General features: G+C 36.5%; 1 protein-coding gene across 2 annotated transcripts in view; it reads left to right on the forward strand.

Annotated features, from left to right (window-relative positions):
• DNAH14 (dynein axonemal heavy chain 14) overlaps positions 1-19931 on the forward strand; it is a 575377-nt gene that overhangs the window by 146378 nt on the left and 409068 nt on the right. For both annotated transcript variants that reach the window (XM_030936505.1, XM_030936506.1), the window contains 4 exons: positions 1571-1912; positions 2436-2805; positions 4615-4805; positions 7896-8141. In XM_030936505.1, coding sequence (XP_030792365.1) covers positions 1571-1912; positions 2436-2805; positions 4615-4805; positions 7896-8141 — 1149 coding nt within the window. The remainder of the gene's footprint in view (positions 1-1570; positions 1913-2435; positions 2806-4614; positions 4806-7895; positions 8142-19931) is intronic.

Consider the following 19931-nt stretch of genomic DNA (forward strand, 5'->3'; position numbering starts at 1 on the left):
ATTAGAATAAAGCTATTTGCTTAGGTTCATGCAGTTAGTAAATACTGAGGCTGGGATCAAAAATAAGTTTCTCTGATTTTAAGGCCTCTTAATATAAACTCTGTGGCAAAGAGACACACACATACCCCATAATAAAATTTCTGATGGATTAACAATGGTAATCTCTCGGTAATGGAATAATAGTTCACCATCTGATAAACTTTTCCATCTTATAAACTTTTGTGTATTGTGATTTTTGCATGAACATTTATTTTAATATCACATTAGACACATACATATATGAAATTAATTCAAGGCTGTGAAGATTAAAAATTGAGCTGACTTTCATACCAAAATTACATAAAATTATGCAGTCATACTCCTTAAGAGCTCTTGAAACATGAAAAAATATGACAAAATTGTAGTTCCAGCACAGAAATGCAATTACTTCAAGCATTAGGGAGTAATTAGGGAGTAATTTATATGCACCTTTGAAAAGTATGGAGGTTATAAATATAATAGATGTAAGTATGATGGAAAATAATGAGATCTGGAATCAATTTGGGTTTGAATCACAGTTCTGTAACTTACTACATTTCTGATCTTGATACAATAAATCCCTCTAAGACTCAGTTTCCTCCTGCGCAAATTAGAAAAAAATACCTAATTAGCAAATATACTATCTGAATAAAGTATGATCATGTACCTAAAGAACCTATCACATACATGCTCAAAAAGTTATAGCAATTATTATTCACTGTTCACATTTCAGTCATAATTTGCCATTTATATTACATTTCTTGAAAATTGTTATTCACAATTTACTTATTTTATGTCTTAATAGCATTTATTTTATATGTGGGATACATTCAAGTGCCTTTTGTTAACAGTAGAAGGATTTGGTCGTGTTAATGCCCCAGTACTTAAATAATACTTAGAATTATGTCTAGATTATGTGATATGGTTTGGCTCTGTGTCCCCAACCAAATCTCATGTCAAATTGTAATCACCACATGCTGAAGTAGGGGCACTGGTGAGAGGTGGTTGAATCATGGGGGTGGACTTCCCTCTTGCTGTTCTCACAGTGGAGTTCTCAGGAGGTCTGGTTGTTTGCTGTTCTCGCAATGGAGTTCTCAGGAGGTCTGGTTGTTTGCTGTTCTTGCAATGGAGTTCTCAGGAGGTCTGGTTGTTTGAAAGTGTGTAGCACTCCCACATTCATTCTCTCTCTCTCTCTCTCTCTCTCTCTCTCTCTCTCTCTCTCTCTCTGTCTCTCTCTCTCTCTCCCCTTTTCTTCCTTGGTAAGATGTGCTTGCTTCCCCTTCACCTTCTGCCATGATTGTAGATTTCCTGAGGCCTCCCAACCATGCTTCTTGTACAGCCTATGGAACTGTGAGTCAATTAAACCTCTTTTCTTCACAAATTACCCAGTCTCAAGCAGTTCTTTCTAGCAGTGTGAGAACAGACTAATATATGATGTTTTTATTATTTTCTGAAATTAGACTTACATAAGTAAGAGAAATTAAAAAGAATAATTGGTCTTTCAAAATGGTGAAAAGTCATTACACAATTATAATTGACATGTTGATTTCAGGTTGTGGAATCATCATTGCAGCAGCTGGAATGTGATCCCACTGAAATAGAAGAATTCGTGGAGCATTTTATTTTTTTGAATGCAATTTCCTCAAAAATATCTAAATTAGAAAAAGAGTACTTAACAATTTCTCAGCTATATTCTGTTGTAACCCATCACCAGATCCATATTTCAGAAGAGCAAATTGCCATATTCCAAGTTCTTCATATTAAGTTTAGTCAACTAAAATCATCTATGAAGTTAAGTATAGTAAATAAAGACACTGCTTTAACTAAATTCAGAGATAACTTGGAAGCATGTATCAGTAGTCTACGTGTTGATGTTAGCAATTTAAAAGCCAAGGTAAGTGTTTAGGTTTTCTTTCTTTTTTTTATTTTTTTAATTAAAAACTTGACCTTAGTCTCATAAATCCAGGCATTTGGGTATTTGCTTTCAGTGGAATTTTGGCTAAACAATTTAATACAAGTATTCTTAAACTGGGATTCACAGACAGAATTTTGGTGATTTGTGAATTTGAATGGGAAGTAAAATTACATCTCTAGTTTCACTAATTTCTAACTGGAACTTAGCATTTTCTCAACTATGAGTGAATGTAGGAAACAAACAGCAGCATGGCTGGTGACTTTTACCATAGGCTTCAAGAGACTGCCAAATGGGCTCATGGCATAAAAAGGACTAAAACCCCCTGAAATCTTTCTGGGCCAGTCTTTATCTTTGTCTGGGCAAAATGGTAATGATAGTTCCAGTTTCACTCACTTATCAGGTAAAAGCCTAGATTATGTACTAAAATGCTTTCACTGCCAGTAAAACAGGTATGTTCTAGACATACTGATTTCTCTTAGAAAGTCCTACTCTTATTTTTTAGATAAGAACTCCTCTTTTGTTATGTGCTGGTACTCAAGTGTCAACGGCAATGGAAATGATCCAGACTCTCTCAGGGGAAGCTGCAAGTTTAACTAACAAAGCTAAAGCATATTCAAGCTATCAGGATTGTTTCAGTGATTCTCAATCTCATATGCATTCTATTAATGTGGAAGAAATTGCACAGATTTTGCTTTCAGAGATCTCTGACATTGAATGTGACTTGACTTTGAGGAAAAAATTATGGGAAGCAAAAGAGGAGTGGAGGCAAGCCTCTTGGGAATGGAGGAATAGTTCTCTTCAAAGTATTGATGTAGAATCAGTACAGAAAAATGTTTCAAAACTGATGCACATGATCTCGGTATTAGAAAAAGGTAAAAATATGTTTCTCAAATTTTCCCACCTAGATCTATATACCAAATGGCCTTTGGACATCAAGAGCATTATCCTTGGCTTGTTTCTTTACCTGTTCTCAGGGGTTGACTATTATGGCTAGAGCTACAGTACAGGAGTATAGGTAGGAATTTTATTGAAGCAAAAAAGAAATTAAGTCCTTGTCAAAAAAGTTTTATTAAATAATTAACAATTTTTATGTCCTTTAAAAGTTGGTTCCCTGCATAGAACCCCAGGTACCTCACCCTGAGTATGGCCCTTCTTAGGGCACTGGTCGGAGATGTTTTGATGATAAAGGACCATTTGCATAATCATTATCTTTTGGGCAGTGGGTAAACCGTGTAATTTTTAGAGGTTTATTTTATTTTAATTATAAAATTTGAAATCTTGCCAGTGCAAAGATACTGCTTTTTGTGAGAACATTTCTGTAAGATCATATCCCTTCCAAAAGGGAGATTTTGTTTCACCTGGCCAAGAGAATATCTTTGTATTTTTTAAAAGACTTCTCCCCTATCACTCAGTTATACCTTAAACTAAAATTTCTTCTCCAGAAAAGCCAGAAAAACACTTTATTTCAGTTGTTTTAAAATTATGTAAGAAACATAACAATAGCACAGAAGTTTAGAAAAGAGAACAATTGGGGGCAAATCGCAGTCTCTTTAACATAACACTCATTGTGTGCATCTCCTCTTAATATTTTGTTATATATATGCTTTGGAGAACAGTAAAGTAACAACTAGATGATACCTTCTTTTACCCATGGTTCCCCAGATAAAATCTTGCTGTTTGCCAAAGTCGAGACTGGCAAAACTAAAGTTACACTCTTGATTTTTTATTTAATCAGGTCTTAAAAACATGTTACTATTTAATATGGCTTTATAAAACAAGCCCCATGTATACAAATTGGTTTTTTGAGTGTCTGGGTGAAGTTTTCAGTTCTCCTGAGTCCCTAACTTTGGCCCCCTCCTCTTTCTTTTACAAGTTGAGTAAAAAGATTGTAAGAGTTGAATCTTCCACTCCATAGGTTTTGAATCCTGTACTTCAGTGGTTTGTCAATGGCAGAGGACAGACTAGTGCTGGTCTGTGGCAAAGCTGTCACCTACATTTCCTACATTTTGGTGTTGAAGTATTTTTTAATGAAATCGTAGTGATGGTATATTTTTTCCCTTGATGTTCTTCCATACTTACCAAAATTTTAAAAAACCCAAACCAGCTGAGTACAGTGGCTCATGCCTGTAATCACAGCACTTGGGGAGGCTGAGGTGGGCGGATCATTCAAGGCCAGGAGTTTGAGACCATTCTGGGCAACATAGCAAGACCTCATCTTGCTATGTTAAGATGTTAATTAAATAAATAAATACCCAGAATCTATGATAGTCTTCTGAATGTTTGTGCTGTGAGTGTGTGTGTTTGTGTGTGTGTGTGCTCGCGCGTGTGTGTGTGTGCGTGTGTACCCATTTGTCTGTATATTTATCATGTCAGGGAAAATCTGGGAAACCTGTGGTAGCTGGCCACTCCTGGTATCAAATTTTCTAAGATAATTTGGTTTTGATAGTTAGGCTTTAGTCACCAGTCTTTATAACTATTTCTCTTTATTTTAATGCATAGTTGATTCTCATGGAAGGGTGATGTTAATAAAGCTCACTGCTTCATGTTATTTTAATGTAGTTTAATAATTGATAAAGTAGTGTTTAACAAATTTTAAAGAAAAAAATCTTATTTTCTCAATTTTTTTGTTTAAAAAATATAATGAACATATTGTAAGCCTACTGACCCCTTGTCATTTATAGGTTTACCTAAAAGCGATATGCTGACACATCTTAAGCAAGTGGTAACAGAGTTTAAACAAGAGCTGCCTATCATTATAGCTCTGGGAAATCCCTGTCTCAAGCCAAGGCATTGGGAGGCTCTCCAGGAGACTATTGGGAAGTCAGTTCCCCTTGATAAAAACTGTAAAGTAGAGAATCTTCTAGCTCTCAAGGTAAATAAAAATGGTTTTTTAAAAAAATAGGTTGAAATACCAGATGGGCCAATTTTAAATAGGCAAGTAAATATACAATGCATAGGAATTAGGAAAGGAAGTTTATGAGTGCCTGGGAAAATAATAGTATGTTTATAGAATAATAGGTGATAGGAAATTATTTAATTGGAGATGCTGGGTAAGCTATTAATTATTCCATTATTATTTAGGTGATTAAAAAACAGTAATACTGGTTTTCATGTATGACAAATGAAATTAGTGCTTCATTATTTAACAGTACTACTAATACAGAACATATTTTCTAGGAATGGAAATATCAAAACCACTGTATTCATTATATGTAAACTGAAAATATGTTAAGACATCTAAGAATTGCCCTACCTTAACATATATATAACTTGACATTATATTTAAAATGCATAATAAACAACTATTTGACTTTCCATGTAAGTTTTATTATAAAAAATACTTTTTTCAATTTTTCCATGATTAAAAATTTTCTATTTTCATGCCTAACTTGCAATAAGCTTCATTAATGTTTCATGGCTGACAACATATAATGTAATCAAAACACGTATTTTGTTCCTGTAATTCTCTACTAAATGATCTGTTGTAATGAGGAACATGGACACTTTTTTTTAAGAATTTAAAAAGAAGAATTTTTTAAAAAACAACTTTCATTTTTAAAAATTAGATTATTTTTTATCACCAACCCTAATCTCGACTTTCTCCTGAACTCCAAATTCACATATGCAATTTCCTATTCAATATCTCAACTTATATGTCTAAGTTGAGATATGTCAAAAACATAACAAAACATGTCAAAAACATTCACCTTTCATTCTCCATCTCCCAGATTCTACTCTTCCTCAGAAGAGTAGTGTTTCTTATCTCAGTTAATGGTAGCTCCATTCTTCCAATTGTTTACACTAAAAATCATGAAATAATTCTGAATCTTCTTCATAATCCTCATCGTATCTAAATATCTCATCTTAGAGCCTCCTCACTGATGATATACATGCCCAACTGATATACACGCCAAGGGGAATTCAGCAAGATAGCTAGATGATGTCAGAGCATAAGAGCAAATACCAACAGATGAATTTATTTCAAATCAGCATGCATAAAATCTAGCACAATTTGAGTGGTATTTATTTCCAGTCTTGGGTTATTGGAACTATTCTTGGGTAAGTTAGATAAAGGGTGAGAATTTTTCAGACTAAATGTAGCAGTGAGCTATAAAAGTTAGGGTAGATAGGTACATATGATAGCAGCTGGTGGCCTACATGGGGATGGTGGCCTGTAATAACTCAAAGGGTTCCAATCAGCTATTACATGTCTAACATTAATAGATAGTTTAAAAAGGAAGACCCATGCATTTTTTAGAGGGCCCCAATTAGGACAGTTTGACATGTGAACAAAAGTGAGCAAGGTCTTCAGCCTTTGAAATACTGCTGTGAGGAGTTAGAGGAACCCCTTCTTCTTCTTGAAGATAATTGTAATAATAGAAGGGATAAGGAGGCAATCAGCTGGTAATTTCAAGTGAACTCTAAGAGTTCCTGGATGATTTTGGTCATCCTGTAGAAATTTGATAATGTATCCAGTATAATGTAGATGCCAAAATGGACAGGATTTGGCCCAGAAACTCAGTCTTCATTTATTAAAACTTGCATTTTGGAGGATTGACCCAGAGGTGGTGGTCATGCTGCAAGACTTTCCAAGATAGGTCATATTAGAAGTTCTATTAAATGAATAAAGTATGATGGCTTGCAGTTATATGGCAACCATTTTGTCCAAGATGTTGTGCAGGCTCTGAAAAACCTACCACATGAAAAGCATTTCATGAAGTAAATTAAGAGCAAGAACTCAATGGTATGCATATGATGAACACTTATCAATCATTTTATGGTTGATAATTTTCACTTTGGAAAGCCATATGCTTTATAATGAAGTTAGATAATTAATTATAACCATCAAAATTCAGCTGAAACCACCCAGCTATTATCAAGTCAGTTGGAAGATCTGACTATTTGTCAGTCAGGTCCCATACTTTGACCATAAAGACTTGACAAGGCTAGATTCACTTCACTGAAATTTTGCTTTACACATTATCAGTGTCTGGATTTAGTTTTTAGCAATCTCATAATGTTAGCATTAGGCACGAACTTTGATGGTTCTATAGTTCTTTATCTGCCTTTGACTGAATAATCTATGTCAAAAGGTAGGCTTCTTTTCCAAAACTGTTACTTAAGGCCATAAGAAGTAACTGATCCCACCATCCTTACAATTCATCTTTGGCAAGCATATAAGAGAAATGATAAAAACTAGTCATATCTGTTCATAATCCCCACTGAGTTGCATTACTAAAACATAGGGATTGGGCATTATTCTTTAACACCATAGAGATGACATATAGGAATGGTGGCAGAGTCTTACCTACCAGCTATAAAACAATAAGCCCAACTAGTTAATTCTAAGATGTGTAGATGAGAAGGTCTCTGAGTATCTCTATTATGGTGAGTGACTCTGGAGATCTTATATCAGGATCTTGTCCTATAGGAATTGCAGGTCAATGCACATGGTAAGAAGGTCTGTATATACTCCACTAATGTATTTTAAGAAACATGTATCCTGAAAGAAATGAGGCAAAGAAATGGAAGCCATGGAAATCGGGATCCATCAGAGTTGCATTTTCTTACGTGAATATATCCCAAGAATATTGTAGAGAGTAAAAGCATGTCACAAAGTAATTCAGCAGTTGGCATTAGGGGAGAGGAAAGAATGCTGAAGGAAATAATACCACCTACACATATACAGAAGGTATACACTCTTTATAACTGGCTAGAATCAGAGGAAAGTTGGAAATTTTCACTGATTATGAAAAACGTGAACTAGGATGATTTTAAAGTGCAAAGGGATATGTCGTGAAGGTTAGACCATAAAGTTGCTGGTAAGGATGTAAACCTAACTGGAATTAGATCTTCAATATTTTTGATGTGCCTTTCAAAACATGCATTTAAAATTTCCATTTTAGACATATCAGGAATTATTTGCTATACTGGATACTAAAGAATAATTTGTTCATTTTAGATGTTTCAGTATGAAAATGAAATAAATGATATGTCAACTTCAGCAACTAATGAAGCTGCTCTTGAAAAAATGCTATTTAAGATTATTGATTTTTGGAACATTACTCCTTTGCATTTAGTTCTTCACCACACAGAGATGTACTCTATCTTCATAATACCATCTATAGATGACATATCAGCTCAGTTAGAAGAGTCTCAAGTCATACTTGCAACAATTAAAGGATCTCCCCACATTGGGCCCATTAAGGTAAGTATTATGGCAAAGGAAAAATGTTTTCTTTTTCCGTAGTTTTATTATTTCAATCTTTTGCAGTCTACAGTTTGCCTTTGAATTGTATAAATCATTCATATACTTATATAAAAATTACATTGAATATTTACTAGTTTGAATACCAGAAATAACTTTTTGTGGAAGCCTTAATTGTTCATGAGGAAATGTCAAAGTTTAATTTTGGCAGAAAAGATAAATTTAGATCATAGAAAAATATGACCTTATTACCGTGACTTTTATCACCAGTGTACAGTGTTCCCTGATAGTCCCTCATTGTGCAACCCCACATCTGGTAATATACCTAATAATTATTTTAAGATGTAAAGAAACTCAACATGAGATGTAACAAAATAGAGATAGTAAGTAGCAAAATTAACATAATCATATGCACACATATATGTATGTGCATCTATATAAATAGATGGGGAGAGAGAGAAAGTATATACACAACAATGGGAACTCACATTATTTGTAGGATTTAGGGAAAATGTCAGTTAACTGAAACTTTGAGAGAAAAAACTCAATAAATTACAGAAGAAAATAAACCCAATACACTTTATTCTTTAATCACATGCAGTACAAAAAAAATGAACAGCAGAAAAACAGCAAAAAAGGCAGACAAAACAAAACACCCAAAACAATAGAAATTTAAAAGCAACCATCAGAATATACAGGAAATGTAATCTAATTTTTTTTTAATTTAAAAGTAAGGAACAGGAGAAAATCACGTTTCAAACCTGTCACAATTGGCTAGAACCCTACAAAAATGAATGTTTAAGCATTAAATGCCTCCATTAAAAATGAAAAGTGAATTTAATAAATGATAAATAAGCACATTCAAGAAATTGAAAAGAACAACAACGACAACAACAACACACACACACACACACACAGCCTTCTACTTCTAAGCAAGATGGAGTATAGGGACCAGATTTACCATCTGTCTTAGTCTACTTAATGTTGCCTTAACAATACCACACACTGGATGATTTATAACGAAAAGAAATTTATTTGGCTTATGGTTCTGGAGGCTGGGAAGTCCAAGATCATGGGGCTGGCATTTTGCCAGGGCCTTTGTGCTGCATTATTATCCTATGGTGGAGGCAGAAGAGCAAGTGAAAGCACAAGATGGAGAGAGAAAGGGGGCTGAATTCCCACAATAACTAATCCATCCCTGTGATAATGGCAGTAATCTATTCATTAGGGCAAAGCCCTCATTATCTAATAACCTCTTAAAGACTCCAGATGTCACCACCGTTACAATGGCAATTGAATTTCAATATGGGTTTTGGAGGGGACATTCAAACCACAGCACCAGCTTGCCTGAAATAGCTGAATCAGACTAGACAAAATATATGGAACAATGGTTTTTGGGACACTGGACATCAGGCAATGAAGGACAAGGATCCCTGAGAGATGAGAAACACACAAGGTAAGCCCTACGATTCTACCAACTTATTTTCTTGAGTTTCCAGACCTTGGAGAGGGGAGATAGGGAGGAATACAGGCAGAGCCTGGCAGACTTCTGATATGAGGAGATGCTGTTGAAGGTCTGGAGAACCAATGTAGGCTACAGTATTTAGGATAAACTACCAGGGAAGATAAAGCTGCAGAGACAGAGATCTTCATAGATTTGTGGCAGGTCTCTACACAAGCATTCAGTAGACCTAATCAATGACACGTGAAACTGCCAGAGGTCAGGGAAGCAACTACTTGAGAAAATTAGAGGGAACAATGCCTGGTGCTCACATAGGGCTGGGAATAGTGCCTGCATGCATGGTCAGAACAGAAAACCTCATAATTCATAAGCACTCAAAGAGTCTTGCCACAGTAATATGGAATAACTAGTCCTGAATTAAATGTTGCTCTTGTCCTCCCTAACAGATCTTAAAAGCAAGACCTAAAATGATGAAACTGTAAGTAATTTAACTGCACCCAGAACAAAGCTCAAGACTATAGGAATATAATAATATCCAGTACCCAATAAGATAAAATGTACAATTTCTAGAATGCCATCAAAGATTAGTAGACATGCAAAAAAGAACCAAAAATAGAACTCATGATGAAAACTTAACCAATGGAAATTGAATCTGAACTGACACAGTTATTAAAATTAGAGAAAAGGACATTAAAATGGTTATACATTTATTCCATATGTTAAAAAAGTTAAGTAGAGAGAGGTAAAAATATAAAAACCAAAATTAAACCTCTAGAGATGAAAACATTTACAATGTCTGAAGTGAAAAATACATTGGAGGAAATTAACACAGATTAAACAGTGCAGGAGAAGATTGGTGAATTTAAAAATATAACATTGGAAATGATTCCACATGAAACATAGGGAGAAAGAGAAATGTTAAAAATGAAAAGAGCCTCAATGAGCTGTGGGAAAGCTTCAGGCAACCTACTAGATAAATAGTTGGCGTTCCCCGAGAGGAGGAGTGAGAGGGAGAAACAGAAAAAATTACTGAGAAAATAATGACCAGAAATTTTCCAAGTGTATTGAAAACCATAAAGCCATAGATTTATGCTTAATACATTCTAAGCACAAGAAACATCATAATTTCTCAAAACCAGTGGGGAAAATAGACAAATGACCAATACTAGGAATAGAAGAGGTGACATTACTACAGATTCTGTAGGTATTAAAAGGTAAACTGGAATATTAAAAACAACTTTAAGTTAATTTAAGTACTTAAATGGGCAAATTCCTTAAAATACACAAATTACTAAAGCTTGCTCAAGAAGAAATGGATAACTGGAATAACTATAATGTGTACTAAAGATATAGAATTGATAGTTAAAAATGGTTTAAAACTTTGCTACAAGGAATAGTCTTGACCCAGATGGCTTGTGCAAAACTTTTATCGAAAAAATAATATCAGTTATGCACCAACTTTTTCAGAAAAGTGTGGAGAACGGAATCCTCCGTAACACATTCTGTGAGGCCAGTATTACCCTGACACCAAAACAAGACCAAGATATTATAAGAAAGCAGGCTGGGTGCGGTGGCTCACACCTATAATCCCAGCACTTTGGGAGACCGAGGCAGGCGGATCACCTGAGGTCAGGAGTTTGAGACCAACCTGGCCAACATGGTGAAACCTCGTCTCTACTAAAAATTCAAAAATTAGGTGGGTGTGGTGGCGGGTGCCTGTAATCACAGCTACTAGGGAGGCTGAGGCAGGAGAATCGCTTGAACCTGGAAGGCAGAGGTTGCAGTGAGCTAAGATCATGTATTTGCACTCCAGCCTGGGCAACAAGAGCGAATCAAAAAAAAAAAAAAAAAAAAAAGAAGAAGAAAAAAGAAAGAAAACAACAGATTTAGAAAGGAGATATTAATAAAATTTTAAAAAACCTAGAAATCAATAGCCCTCTTAAATATAGATGCAAACATTGTAAAGAAAAATGTCCAAATCAAGTCCATCAATATATAGAGAATGTTGTATTATTACCAAGAGAGATTAACTTGAGAAATGCAAGGTTAGTTTAACATTCAAAAATAAATCTATAAGTTGCCATATTAAACATAAAAAGAAAAACCAGATAATATTCCCAGTACATGTTAAAAAAATTTTACAGAATTTCAACATTCATTCCTGATTAAAATATCTCTCAACAAATTAAGAATAGAAGATAACATTCTGAATAAAGAACATCTATGAAACACATATTGTCCTTAATGGTGAAAGACTGAACACTTTTCCCCTAAGATCAAGAATAAGGATGTTCTCCCTTACCAATTCTATTCAATGTTTTACTGGAGTTTCCAGCCAGTGTACTGAAGTAAGAAAGAGAAATAAAAGATGCCCGGATTGAAAAAGAAGAAGTAAAATATTATTTATATTCAGATGCCATGATTACCTATGTAACAAAATCAAACAAAATTTACAAACAAACTAAACTTATTTTAGGAAGTTTGCAGGATACATGATTAGTATACAAAGTCAACTTCATTATATATACTGGCATTGAGAAATAGCATAAAAATAAGATATATAAACCCGAGAAAAATATATAAGATCTGTACACAAAAAACTTCAAAACCCTGCAGAGAGAAATTAAAGAAGACTTAAAAAATGGAAGATACATTGTGTTCATCCATTGAAAGACCTAATAAACATGTCAAGTATCAGCAAATGGATCTCTAGATTCAATACAATCCTAATCAGAATCCTAGTAGACTACTTGTAGAAATTGACAAGCTGATTCTACAATTCTTGTGGAAATGTAAAGGTCCTAAAATAGTGTAAACAATTTTACAAAAGAAGAACAAAGTTGGAGTATTAAAACTACCTATTCAGAGGCTCATTATAAGGCCAGAGTTATCCAAACAGTTTTTTTTTTGTTTTGTTTTGTTTTTTGTTTAAAAATAGACAAGAAAGACAGAGTACAGAAATAGACCCACATACATATGGACAACTGATTTTCAACAAATATGCAAAGATAATTCAGAGAAAAACCAGCCAATTTTTAAAGAAATGGGGCTAACATAATTGAACAATCATATGCAAAACAAACAAAAACCCTTAAGCCACATCTTACAACATACACAACATTTAACACAGAAAAAGGATTATGGACCTAAATGCAAAAGTTAAAACTATAAAAGTATGAGAAAAAAAGATAAGAGATATTTTTGTGACCTTGCTTTATGCAGATTTCTTCAATATGGCACCAAAAGCACTATCCATAGAAGGAAAATTGATGTATTAGATTTCATCAAAATTAAAAATGTGTGCTCCTAGAAAGACACTTTTAAGTGAACAAAAATACAAACCAGAGACTGGGAGAAAATATTTGTAAAGCATACATCTGATAAAGGACTTGTATCCAGAATATATAAAGAACTATCAAAATTCAATGATAAGAAAACAAAATAATCCTGTAAAGAAATGGGCAAAATATTAAAATAGAGACTTTACCAAAGTGGATATAGAATGGAAAAGAACACATTAAAAGATGTTTAACTACATTAGGGAGATGGTACTATCATGAGATATCACTACACACCTTAAGAAATGACTAATAAAAGATCATCCCAAGTGTTGGTGTGGATATTCAGGAATTAGAACTCTCACACACTGCTGTGCGGAATGTAAAATGTTACAAGCACTTAAAAAGTTAAAAATACATCTATCATATGATCCAGCTATTTCACTCCTAGGTATTTACCCAAGAGAAAGGAAAGCTAGGTTTATATAAAGACTTGTAAATGGAATGTTCATAGCAGTTTTATTTGTAACAGTAAAAACTGGAAACAGCCCAAGTGTACAACAGGTAAGTGATAAGCATTATCATACATGTATACATATAATTTGGAATACTACTTGGCATTAAAAAGGAAATTAAAAATAAAGGAAAAAGATTAAGAGTGAACAAAACCTTCAAGAGATATAGGATTATGGGGGCGGAGCAAGATGGCCGAATAGGAACAGCCAGTCTCCAACTCCCAGCACAAGCGACACAGAAGACCGGTGATTTCTGCATTTTCGACTGAGGTACTGGGGTCATCTCACTGGGGAGTGCTGGACAATCGGTGCTGGTCAGCTGCTGCAGCCCGACCAGCGAGAGCTGAAGCAGGGCGAGGCATCGCCTCACCTGGGAAGTGCAAGGGGGAAGGGAATCCCTTTTCCTAGCCAGGGGAACTGAGACACACAACACCTGGAGAATCGGGTAACTCCCACCGCAAGACTGCACTTTAAGCAAACGGGCACACCAGGAGAATATATCCCACACCTGGCTGGGAGGGTCCCACGCCCACGGAGCCTCCCTCATTGCTAACAAAGCAGTCTGCGATCTAACCAAAACGGCAGCAGCGAGGCTGGGGGAGGGGCGCCTGCCATTGCTGAGGCTTAAGTAGGTAAACAAAGCCGCTGGGAAGCTTGAACTGGGTGGAGCTCACAGCAGCTCAAGGAAACCTGCCTGTCTCTGTAGACTCCACCTCTGGGGACAGGGCACAGCTAAAAAAAACAAAAAACAACAACAAAAAGGCAGCAGAACCTCTGCACACACAAACGACTCTGTCTGACAGCTTTGAAGAGAGCAGTGGATCTCCCAACACGGAGGTTGAGATGTGAGAAGGGACAGACTGCTCAAGTGGGTCCCTGACGCCTGAGTAGCCTCACTGGGAGACATCCCCCACTAGGGGCAGTCTGACACGCCACACCTCACAGCATGGAGTACACCCCAGAGAGGAAGCTTCCAAAGTAAGAATCAGACAGGTACACTCACTATTCAGCAATATTCTATCTTCTGCAAACTCTGCTGCTGATACCCAGGCAAACAGGGTCTGGAGTGGACCTCAAGCAATCTCCAACAGACCTACAGCTGAGGGTCCTGACTGTCAGAAGGAAAACTATCAAACAGGAAGGACACCTATACCAAAACCCCATCAGTACGACACCATCATCAAAGACCAGAGACAGATAAAACCACAAAGATGGGGAAAAAGCAGGGCAGAAAAGCTGGAAATTCAAAAAATAAGAGCGCATCTCCCCCTGCAAAGGAGCGCAGCCCATCGCCAACTACGGATCAAAGCTGGTCAGAGAATGACTTTGACGAGATGAGAGAAGAAGGCTTCAGTCCATCAAACTTCTCAGAGCTAAAGGAGGAATTACATACCCAGCACAAAGAAACTAAAAATCTTGAAAAAAGAGTGGAAGAATTGACAGCTAGACTAATTAATGCAGAGAAGGTCATAAACGAAATGACAGAGATGAAAACCATGACACGAGAAATACGTGACAAATGCACAAGCTTCAGTAACCGACTCGATCAACTGGAAGAAAGAGTGTCAGCGATTGAGGATCAAATGAATGAAATGAAGCAAGAAGAGAAACCAAAAGAAAAAAGAAGAAAAAGAAATGAACAAAGCCTGCAAGAAGTATGGGATTATGTAAAAAGACCAAATCTACATCTGATTGGGGTGCCTGAAAGTGAGGGGGAAAATGGAACCAAGTTGGAAAACACTCTTCAGGATATCATCCAGGAGAACTTCCCCAACCTAGTAGGGCAAGCCAACATTCAAATTCAGGAAATACAGAGAATGCCACAAAGATACTCCTCCAGAAGAGCAACTCCAAGACACATAATTGCCAGATTCACCAAAGTTGAAATGAAGGAAAAAATCTTAAGGGCAGCCAGAGAGAAAGGTCAGGTTACCCACAAAGGGAAGCCCATCAGACTAACAGCAGATCTCTCGGCAGAAACTCTCCAAGCCAGAAGAGAGTGGGGGCCAATATTCAACGTTCTTAAAGAAAAGAATTTTAAACCCAGAATTTCATATCCAGCCAAACTAAGTTTCATAAGTGAAGGAGAAATAAAATCCTTTACAGATAAGCAAATGCTTAGAGATTTTGTCACCACCAGACCTGCCTTACAAGAGACCCTGAAGGAAGCCCTAAACATGGAAAGGAACAACCGGTACCAGCCATTGCAAAAACATGCCAAAATGTAAAGACCATCGAGGCTAGGAAGAAACTGCAGCAACTAACAAGCAAAATAACCAGTTAATATCACAATGGCAGGATCAAGTTCACACATAACAATATTAACCTTAAATGTAAAAGGACTAAATGCGCCAATTAAAAGACACAGACTGGCAAACTGGATAAAGAGTCAAGACCCATCAGTCTGCTGTATTCAGGAGACCCATCTCACATGCAGAGACATACATAGGCTCAAAATAAAGGGATGGAGGAAGATCTACCAAGCAAATGGAGAACAAAAAAAGCAGGGGTTGCAATCCTAGTCTCTGAGAAAACAGACTTTAAACCATCAAAGATCAAAAGAGACAAAGAAGGCCATTACATAATGGTAAAGGGATCAATTCAACAGGAAGAGCTAACTATCCTAAATATATATGCACCCAATACAGGAGCACCCAGATTCATAAAGCAAGTCCTTAGAGACTTACAAAGAGACTTAGACTCCCATACAATAATAATGGGAGACTTCAACACTCCGCTGTCAACATTAGACAGATCAACGAGACAGAAAGTTCACAAGGATATCCAGGAATTGAACTCATCTCTGCACCAAGCGGACCTAATAGACATCTATAGAACTCTCCACCCCAAATCAACAGAATATACATTCTTCTCAGCACCACATCGCACTTATTCCAAAATTGATCACATAATTGGAAGTAAAGCACTCCTCAGCAAATGTAAAAGAACGGAAATTATAACAAACTGTCTCTCAGACCACAGTGCAATCAAACTAGAACTCAGGACTAAGAAACTCAATCAAAACCGCTCAACTACATGGAAACTGAACAACCTGCTCCTGAATGACTACTGGGTACATAACGAAATGAAAGCAGAAATAAAGATGTTCTTTGAAACCAATGAGAACAAAGATACAACATACCAGAATCTCTGGGACACATTTAAAGCAGTGTGTAGAGGGAAATTTATAGCACTAAATGCCCACAAGACAAAGCAGGAAAGATCTAAAATTGACATTCTAACATCACAATTAAAAGAACTAGCGAGGCAAGAGCAAACACATTCAAAAGCCAGCAGAAGGCAAGAAATAACTAAGATCAGAGCCGAACTGAAGGAGATAGAGACACAAAAAACCCTCCAAAAAATCGATGAATCCAGGAGTTGGTTTTTTGAAAAGATCAACAAAATTGACAGACCGCTAGCAAGACTAATAAAGAAGAAAAGAGAGAGGAATCAAATAGACGCAAAAAAAATGATAAAGGGGATATCACCACCGACCCCACAGAAATACAAACTACCATCAGAGAATACTATAAACACCTCTACGCAAATCAACTAGAAAATCTAGAAGAAATGGATAATTTCCTGGACACTTACACTCTCCCAAGACTAAACCAGGAAGAAGTTGAATCCCTGAATAGACCAATAGCAGGCTCTGAAATTGAGGCAATAATTAATAGCCTACCCACCAAAAAAAGTCCAGGACCAGATGGATTCACAGCTGAATTCTACCAGAGGTACAAGGAGGAGCTGGTACCATTCCTTCTGAAACTATTCCAATCAATAGAAAAAGAGGGAATCCTCCCAAACTCATTTTATGAGGCCAACATCATCCTGATACCAAAGCCTGGCAGAGACACAACCAAAAAAGAGAATTTTAGACCAATATCCCTGATGAACATCGATGCAAAAATCCTCAATAAAATACTGGCAAACTGGATTCAGCAGCACATCAAAAAGCTTATCCACCATGATCAAGTGGGCTTCATCCCTGGGATGCAAGACTGGTTCAACATTCGCAAATCAATAAACGTAATCCAGCATATAAACAGAACCAAAGACAAGAACCACATGATTATCTCAATAGATGCAGAAAAGGCTTTTGACAAAATTCAACAGCCCTTCATGCTAAAAACGCTCAATAAATTCGGTATTGATGGAACGTACCTCAAAATAATAAGAGCTATTTATGACAAACCCACAGCCAATATCATACTGAATGGGCAAAAACTGGAAAAATTCCCTTTGAACACTGGCACAAGACAGGGATGCCCTCTCTCACCACTCCTATTCAACATAGTGTTGGAAGTTCTGGCTAGGGCAATCAGGCAAGAGAAAGAAATCAAGGGTATTCAGTTAGGAAAAGAAGAAGTCAAATTGTCCCTGTTTGCAGATGACATGATTGTATATTTAGAAAACCCCATTGTCTCAGCCCAAAATCTCCTTCAGCTGATAAGCAACTTCAGCAAAGTCTCAGGATAAAAAATTAATGTGCAAAAATCACAAGCATTCTTATACACCAGTAACAGACAAACAGAGAGCCAATCATGAATGATTTTCCATTCACAATTGCGTCAAAGAGAATAAAATACCTAGGAATCCAACATACAAGGGATGTAAAGGACCTCTTCAAGGAGAACTACAAATCACTGCTCAGTGAAATAAAAGAGGACACAAACAAATGGAAGAACATACCATGCTCATGGATAGGAAGAATCAATATCGTGAAAATGGCCATACTGCCCAAGGTTATTTATAGATTCAATGCCATCCCCATCAAGCTACCAATGAGTTTCTTCACGGAATTGGAAAAAACTGCTTTAAAGTTCATATGGAACCAAAAAAGAGCCCGCATTGCCAAGACAATCCTAAGTCAAAAGGACAAAGCTGGAGGCGTCACGCTACCTGACTTCAAACTATACTACAAGGCTACAGTAACCAAAACAGCATGGTACTAGTACCAAAACAGAGATATAGACCAATGGAACAGAACAGAGTCCTCAGAAATAATACCACACATCTACAGCCATCTGATCTTTGACAAACCTGACAAAAACAAGAAATGGGGAAAGGATTCCCTATTTAATAAATGGTGCTGGGAAAACTGGCTAGCCATAAGTAGAAAGCTGAAACTGGATCCTTTCCTTACTCCTTATAGGAGGATTAATTCAAGGTGGATTAGAGACTTAAATGTTAGACCTAAGACCATAAAAACCCTAGAAGAAAATCTAGGTAGTACCATTCAGGACATAGGCATGGGCAAGGACTTCATGTCTAAAACACCAAAAGCAATGGCAACAAAAGCCAAAATTGACAAATGGGATCTAATTAAACTAAAGAGCTTCTGCACAGCAAAAGAAACTACCACCAGAGTGAACAGGCAACCTACAGAATGGGAGAAAATTTTTGCAATCTACTCATCTGACGAAGGGCTAATATCCAGAACCTACAAAGAACTCAAACAAATATACAAGAAAAAAACAAACAACCCCATCAAAAAGTGGGCAAAGGATATGAACAGACATTTCTCAAAAGAAGACATTCATACAGCTAACAGACACATGAAAAAATGCTCATCATCACTCGCCATCAGAGAAATGCAAATCAAAACCACAATGAGATACCATCTCACACCAGTTAGAACGGCAATCATTAAAAAGTCAGGAAACAACAGATGTTGGAGAGGATGTGGAGAAATAGGAACACTTTTACACTGTTGGTGGGATTGTAAACTAGTTCAACCATTAGGGAAAACAGTAAGGCAATTCCTCAAGGATCTAGAACTAGATGTACCATATGACCCAGCCATCCCACTACTGGGTATATACCCAAAGGATTATAAATTATTCTACTACAGAGACACATGCACATGTATGTTTATTGCGGCACTATTCACAATAGCAAAGACTTGGAATCAACCCAAATGTCCATCTGTGACAGACTGGATTAAGAAAATGTGGCACATATACACCATGGAATACTATGCAGCCATAAAAAAGGATGAGTTTGCGTCCTTTGTAGGGACATGGATGCAGCTGGAAACCATCATTCTTAGCAAACTATCACAAGAAGAGAAAACCAAACACCGCATGTTCTCACTCATAGGTGGGAACTGATCAATGAGATCACTTGGACTCGGGAAGGGGAACATCACACACTGGGGCCTATCATGAGGAGGGGGGAGGGATTGCATTGGGAGTTATACATGATATAAATGATGAATTGATGCGTGCTGACTAGTTGATGGGTGCAGCACACCAACATGGCACAAGTATACATATGTAACAAACCTGCACGTTATGCACATGTACCCTAGAACTTAAAGTATAAAAAAAAAAAAGAAAGAAATATAGGATTATATAAAGAGATCAAATCTATGACTCATTGGTGTTACTGAAAGAGAGGAGAGAAAGAAAACAACTTTGAAAACATATTTCAGGATATTGTTTATGAAAATTTCTTCAGCTTTACTAGAGGCCAACACCCAAATTCAGGAAACACAGAGAACCCCTGTGAGATACAGTACAAGATGAGC

This window comes from Rhinopithecus roxellana, chromosome 8 (assembly GCF_007565055.1).
Source record: "Rhinopithecus roxellana isolate Shanxi Qingling chromosome 8, ASM756505v1, whole genome shotgun sequence".
NCBI classification, from domain to species: Eukaryota; Metazoa; Chordata; class Mammalia; order Primates; family Cercopithecidae; genus Rhinopithecus; species Rhinopithecus roxellana.